The sequence below is a fragment of the Peromyscus leucopus genome, chromosome 7 (assembly GCF_004664715.2).
Source record: "Peromyscus leucopus breed LL Stock chromosome 7, UCI_PerLeu_2.1, whole genome shotgun sequence".
Lineage (NCBI taxonomy): Eukaryota > Metazoa > Chordata > Mammalia > Rodentia > Cricetidae > Peromyscus > Peromyscus leucopus.
In genome coordinates this window covers 87,848,792-87,856,204 of record NC_051069.1, presented here as the reverse complement: position 1 = coordinate 87,856,204, position 7,413 = coordinate 87,848,792, and the positions used below count along the sequence as shown (strand labels likewise).

Below are 7,413 nucleotides of genomic sequence, written 5' to 3'. Positions count from 1 at the left end.
TCTGAAGACCAGCTGGAGGTCCCAGACTCAGAGTTAGGTCCACCCTGGTGATGACCTGGTTTGTGAAGGGTCTGTAATACCCAGGGACAAGTCCAGATAATACTGTGTTTATGGAACAGTTTTTAGGTGATGTTTATCCATGGTAAGCCAGTTGGGCCCATTCGTAGAGCAGCATTTAGCCCATCCCAAGTGGCAGCTGCACCCCTACTGTTGATATCTATGACAAACTTTGGGATCCCAGGATGCCCTCAAAGCCACATCAAGATGATCACGCCCCCTTTCACCTGGGCCCGCCCCTGGTGGCGGAGACTTCCGGATTTTCCAGGTTGCTACAGCTCCACCCAGCTGGCCTTATTCCCAGACTCAGCTGTCCAGGGCCGGGGAGAACCCGAGCTCCGAGCGCAGAGAGGCTGGCAGAGCAGGAGCGGCGCGCGGCGGAGTCCTCCTGCGGTGAGGACAGATGTGCCCAAGCATAGGAGTGCTCCAACCTGAGCTGGGGTGAAGCTTCTGGAGAGGGCAAGCCGGCGTCCGCGAGATGCAGGCGGAGGAGCCCTGCGCCCCGAGGGCTCCCCGCAGCCCCGACGCCCGGCAGAGAGGTCAGCGGGCACGGAACCCGGAGCTGCGCCTGTCGGGTCAGCTGCTGCCCGAGCTCTACGGCTTCGTGGCGCGCGTGCTCTTCTACCTGGCGCCGGTCTACCTGGCAGGCTACCTGGGGCTCAGCGTCACCTGGCTGCTGCTTGGCGCCCTGCTCTGGATGTGGTGGCGCCGGAACCGCCGCGGGAAGCTGGGGCGCCTGGAGGCCGCCTTCGAATTCCTAGAGCACGAGCGCGAGTTCATCAGCCGCGAGCTGCGGGGTCAGCACCTGCCGGCCTGGGTGAGCCTGGTTGGATGGAGGGCTGTGGGCTTCGGAGGGGGTGCTGGGGGGAGGGGGGATACATGTGAAAGCTCGGCGGCATCAGAGAAGAGTCTGGGGCGGGCCACACCCAGGAGTAAAAAAACAGGGCGTCCAAGACTCCGCAAAGTTACTGGGAAACAGAAGGCGCTTCTTGCACTCGCTTGTTGATTTAAAGAACTAGCGCAGGGCGTGACACATAGATGGACACACACAGCAGCGACAGGAGCAGCTGGCTCTGGTTGCCTTCAGCTGAGGGCTGGCAGGAGTGATCCGCTAGGCTGGAGGTGCCCGGCCAGGATGCAGCACGGACCACTGGTCTCTCCCTCCCTATGCCATGGGGATGCGCAGGCCTTGTGTACGCTCGCAGTCCAGGGACAAACCCGCCTCCTGGTGGCGGCTGGCCTGGCTATGGTTTCTCAAATGCATCTGGTCCTGAGAACCACCTGGCTCACTTAAAAACAAGTTCTGTACCCGCAGCTTAACTCCTCGAGTGGGGCCTACGGACACTGGGCAATCCCTAGGATTGGAAGTCCAAAGGAGTCCATTTCCAAGGGTTGTTGTATGACAGATCTGTCCCTTTTGGTGCTGGGGGCTTCTGCTCCTCAGATTGCTTCCCTGTAGCTCAGGCTCACAGGAGAGTTGTGCAGAGGTTCCAAACTCCTTCCTCGTTTCCTCTGGCTTGCATGTTTTGCATGTGGCCTGGACTCTAAAACCCAGCTAAACCTAAGTGCCGTGTACCTGCCTGAGATAGTAGCCTCTAAAGTGGGCTTTTGAGAAGAAAACGTTAGAATGGCCCATTGATACTCATTTGGAAATTAAGTCTTGCTGTATGTGGATTGCTAAAGCAAAGTACCACAGACGTGGTGGCTTGAACAACAGAAACATAGTGTCTCATAGTCTGTAGGTGATGAGTTCAAGATGAAGCCATATCTTCAGGGTCCATTTCCTCTGTGGCTGCTCTCTTCTCTGCTTTTGGATGGCTTCTGTCTTCATAGGCTCCTCCTCCATGTACCTGTTTCCAAGTGTTTCTTTTTCATACAAAGACAGTAATCATGGCATTCAAGTCCATTCTAATGGCCTTATTTTAATCTAATTAGATCTGTCAAGGCTTTCTCTAAATGCAGTCACATTCTGAGGTCCTGGGGGGACAGAACATGCAAATTTTGGGAGAGGAGGTTCAATTTATCCCCTAGTGTTAATATGCGGATCAGCACCAAGGCTTTGTACGTATAAATAAATAAATGTATTTGGGTTGAGGGAGCCAAATGCTTGCTGATAAGAGTACACACTGTGAAACTTTAGGATGTTCCTAGAGTAGAAGCCATGGGAACAGGTCTGATCTAGTTGGTCATGGGCACACAGAGGAAGATGATGGTGTCTTAGAGATGCCAGTCTCAGGAGATTGGCACATGATAGGAAATTATTATGGAGGTCCTGGGTAAGTCAAAAGCAAGAGCCTGAATAGTTTCATCAAGGGGTCAGAGGCCTGAAACACCTTACTGACTCTCACATCAGGTTGTCCCTAGATTGCAGCCTCCTGCCTTCTAGAGGGTCTCAGGAAAGGTCTAACCTTAGCCTGGGTTTTCTAGACTCCCTTGGCTGGTGTGGCTGGCTGACTTTGAGAACCAGATCCTAGGTAAGCTTTGGGATTGTGGTGGTGATACTACGCTGGGCTCTGTAGGCCTAGAGAGACTTGTGAACTCAGCCTAGAGGGATGGACTGGGTGCTCTGAGGAGCAGTGTGTGCATGGCCTATTTAACATGTGTGGTCAGAGTTGATGGGCAGGGCTGAGAGAGACAGGGTCAGATTCTGAAGGCTGTAACCCTCGTAAGGTGCCAGTGGAAGGGTCTGAAAGACACCACAGAAAGGAGGAAGGAATAAGCCCGGGTAGACAACCCACCTGGGGAAATGATTTGAACCTGGCAGTAGTGGGCACAGCAGGAGGTGATGAGGAGTGACCTGGAGAGGAACGATAGCTGTGGCCTCTAGAGTGAGGGAGGAGCTGAGGAGTCCGGGGTGCTTTCTGCCTTAGAGAGTTGGGTGGTCATCACCATGCCTGGGGACCCTGGGAAACAAGGCTAAAGAGCTTACTTTCCCATGAACACCTGGGAAGGATGCACAGCCTGATGCAAATGTGGCCCTTTGACCAGCCTCAAGGACGAGGTGGGAAAACTGGGACCCATGTGGTTGAATATTCTGCTCACTTCCTCACTTCCTCTTTTCCTACCTCAGAATAGGAACACATACCACTTACGAACCCAAGGAGCGTGGAGGGTAACACAAAAACAAGCAGGAAACCCTTCACACTGTTGGCTTAACCCCCAGAGCTCTGTCTCCACATGTTGGTTGTAATGAGTTAAATATTTGAAAACCCCAAGTCCAGACCCAGGCACACCTATAAGAGTCTGAGCACTCTAGAAATAGAGACAAGATGATCAGGACCCTAAGGTGAGCCTTAACTACATAGCAAGTTTGAGGCCAGCCTAGGATACATGAGACCCTATCTCCACAAAACTACCAAAATCAAGCACTTGTTCGGTCCAATCGCGAGTGGGTGTTCAGTGATCGTAAGTTGTTGTCTTATGAGCCTCAGTTTTCTGAGCCTCCTGAGGACCTTTGCCCAATGTTAAACTAATGGACAAGTGTCCCAGCAGGAAATGTATCTTTTGGGAACTGACTGACGGCAGCGAGCGGAGAAGGAGGGGACGGGTGCACAGAGAACCTCGGGGAAACCTCATTTTGCCAGGCTCCTGCTGGGCCTGCCCTGTGGTTCTGGGGATCCCAGCTGCAGTGCCACAGTGAGTCGTCATCCAATGGCCTTCAGAGCTGGGCCTTCTCGCTCTGTCCTCAAGACTCTCCATGGGGTCAGCATTCGCGGCCGCCCTGCCCCAGTCACCACAGCATAGGAGCGGGCCTTCACTGGTCCCCCCGTTTCCAGGGCATTCACTCAGCCACTCATGGGCCGTATTTATCAGGTATTTACTTTGGCTCTGCTTTGGTAAAGAGTGAAGTGATCTGGTGAACGCCTCCCCTGCTTCCCAGTCTGATGAGGTGTGTGAGGGATGAGAGCCGGTTGGTAGGCAAATAGCCTGAGGCAGGGGAGAGAGTGGAAAGAGCTGTGGGAAACACTGGCAGTTTGTCTGTCTGTGGTTCTGGGTCTAGCCCAGCTTGTTACTGCCAGCTGATAGCAATCAGCTGGCAGCCTTGTCCGGGACAGTTAACCCTTGTGGGACTGCTGGCAGGTTGGTGCCGGTGTGAAGAGGGAGAAGGCGGAGACTTGGAGGTCTGCGAGCACTCATCAGGGTATACCTATCTCAGGGCTTCTGAGCCTCTGAAAATAATGAACCTGTAGGAGATGCCCATCTGGAAACGCCTTTTAGCCATGAACCAACCCCAAGTCGGCTTGTCTCTGCTTTCACACACCCCCACCAGGACCTATTCCTTAATCTTTCTTACTCACCCTCCATGTGACTGGGGATGCCAACGTAAGAGCCAGGGAAGACGACCCACCCACTCAAAGTGATGGATGTGTGGAGGCAGCAGCAGCATCGCTGGATTGTCCCTTGTCGGCACCCCTGCTGGCCAGTCAGACAGACAACTGGGGCCTGAGTGCTGCTTTTTCTGGGGCTGACCATCAGGCATTCTTACTGTGGGAGGAGTATGGAGCCGTCGTCATCGTCGTCGTCGGTGTCTCCCTCCCCCCAACTCCCCACCCCCCACCCCCCTCGGCCAGGACCCACTCCTTCCTGTCTGTCTTCCCTGATGGTTCTGTTAATGAGAGGAAGTCAATGCAGTGATCCTGGGCACTCTCAAATGAGCCTGCAAACTTGATGTTGCAGCCAGTGCCATGGAAGCAGTTGAAGGCCATGTGGAACCAGAGGGCTGTCCACAGCCCTAAGAAGTCATACAAGACATTTGGAGTTGGGCCTGTCCTCAGGAGAGAAGAGGAGGCAGGGCTAAGTCGTGTCCTTTGTGTCTCTGTTCCATGTCTTGGTGATGCTTCACGGGCTTACCATGTCCTAGGCCGGGATTGGGCAATAATTGTGACAGCGTGTGGGTGTCCTTTTCCTCCAAGCCCAGCACAGGGATTTCAGGTATCTGTGTGTTCATCCTCTACTCAGTCAGCAGATATTTATAGAGGGCTTGCAATGTGGAGGCCCAGTTCTGCAGGATGAGCCACAGATCTAAGTGTGCCATGGTCTCTGCCTCTGAGGAACCATCACGCAGTGGGGGGATGTAGGCCCAGGGAACAATCTATTCTAAGACATATCAGAAGTCCAAAGTTCTGAGCAGTTTGGGGGAGGGATCTAGAGCAGGTGGGGAATGGCCTGGAAAACCTTCCTAGAAGAGGCACTATGGAGTAGAGTTGAGGACTGTGGTGAGGGTGGGGGACCCTGGGCCCAAAGCCTCCCACAGGTTTGGTCACTTAAGATGCAGATTCTAAGACAGTATTTCACAAAAATTCAAATCCACTTGAGACTGCCCGTGCCTTCATTTTGAAGTCCTGATTCATGCTCGGACAGGAGTGTCTGGGGCAACTTCTCCTGCAAGCGGGTGCCCGAAGACCTGAGTGACAAGGAGGTCACATGGTAGAGGCAGATTAGTGCCGTGGGTGAGAAGAGCCTCTGCCCTCCCCTGTTGCAGGTCCCTCCCCACTGGACTGAGAGGAACGGAAGCTGATTGCTAACTTCCTCAGGCTCCTGATGCAGCACCCCAGAAGCAAGCAGAGGTGGCACTTCTGTGGGAATGTCCCTGGTAACTCAGGGAAGTATGAGCTTCCTCATGAAGCACTGTGAGGGTCGCAGCGTGAGGGCCACAATCCAGCTGTATTGGTGAACAGGGTTTGAGCACCCACGCCTACCTTCGTTTTATCACGTGACAAACACCTTAGGAAACAGTTTTTGGAGGAAGGTTTTATTTTGTCTCATTAACTCAGTGGTTCTGGATCCATGAAATTCAGGCTAAAGGTTAGGCAGTATATCTTGGCAGTGGGAGCCCGTGGCATAGGCTCCTCACCCTGAGAGGAAGGGGTGGGACAATACACATCCATCAAAGCATGCCTCCAGTGATCTGCTTCCTCCATCCAGGCCCCGCCTCCTAACGCTTCCATCATCTCCCAGTAATGCCATCTATGAATCTACCGGGATTAATCCATTCCTGAAGTCAGAGCCCCTATGATCCGGTCACTTCCTCAAAGCCCCGCCTCTGAACCCTGCTGCCCTGGAGATTAAGGCTGCCAGAACGTGGGCCTATTCAGGGACACTTCAAATCCAAATGGTATTAGATTCATCTTCACCTCCTCCCTGCACACACAGTGCCTCCTCCCAGCTGAGCCCCAGGGATTTCTAATCTCTGGGAACCTAGAACTTCAGTACAGAGCTGCTCACAGGTACCAGAAGTACTAACTTTTTCCTCCTCTTCCTCCTCTTCAGTAAATATTGAGGCAGGATTAAAGATATGCCTGGTTGTCCCCCACCCCACCCCAAACTCCCATGGGACCTGCTATAGGGACAAAGCAACGTTTTTTTGACACACCCTGTACTCCAACTGAGGACATGAGCTTTGGCCCTCTAGTCTCATGGGGACCCAGGGTCTAGGTCTCACACACTCTATCTCTGCACCAAGACAGGGCCACTCCTGCCCAAGAAGCCTATGTGACATCTGTCCTTGAAACCCAAGAACTTCTCTGGACCATTTCAGAATCCCATAATCCCCCACCCACCCCTTTGCACATGCTTATTTTTAATTAAAAAAAAAAAATCCCCTTCAAAGTTTTAATTGTTTTCAGATTTTAAGGTTAGAATACGTTGTGGCCTTTTCATTATATGTGCCATTCTGCTTTGTCCTCGTCATTTGCCTCCCCTCTGCCCTCCCGTGGGGTCCCTGCTCCCTCTCACTGGTTCCCTTACTTCCCGGCACCCTGCTCCCATGTCACGTGTGTTCTGTTATCTCCTTTTCCTCCACTCCATTAAGATCTCTTCCCCCGCCATGATCCCCCTTCTGGTTTCATGACCACACATACCAATACATACATTTACATACACCCTATGTGTAATTTTAAATCTAAACTACACATGTGAAAGCAGCTGTGGTATTTGTCCGAGTCTGGCTTACTTCACTTAACATAATGTTTTCCATATTTTCCTGTAAATGTCTTGAATTTATCTTTCTTTATGGCTGCATATACACATATGTACCATGCTTTCTTTATCTGTCCTTCTGGCAAATTCTATTTCCCGGCCATTGTGAACACTGCAACAATAAACATAGATGGGCAAGTATTACTGTGGTCTGCCTACTTCTGGTGTAGACCCAGGAGAGGTCACAGCTGCCACTCCTGGTAGTTTTAGTTTTAGTTTTTCCTAAGAAACCTTCCCACTGATTTACACAGTAGCTGCACAAGTTTACCCTCCCACGGGCGGTGGATACGTTTCCTCTTTCCCCACATCCTCGTGTGCCAGCGTTTGTCACTTGTCTTGATGACAGTCATTCTGAGTAGCATGCAGTGGAATCTGGAA

General features: G+C 52.3%; 1 protein-coding gene across 2 annotated transcripts in view; it reads left to right on the top strand.

Annotated features, from left to right (window-relative positions):
• Positions 1-328: 328 nt before the first annotated feature.
• Positions 329-7,413, top strand: part of Esyt3 (extended synaptotagmin 3) — a 50,101-nt gene continuing 43,016 nt past the window's right edge. Inside the window, exon 1 of one of the 2 annotated variants that reach the window (XM_037207867.1) lies at positions 329-874. In XM_037207867.1, the coding sequence (XP_037063762.1) occupies positions 536-874 (339 nt within the window). In that variant the 5' untranslated portion in view covers positions 329-535. The remainder of the gene's footprint in view (positions 875-7,413) is intronic. The other variant, XM_028869980.2, reaches the window with a different exon arrangement.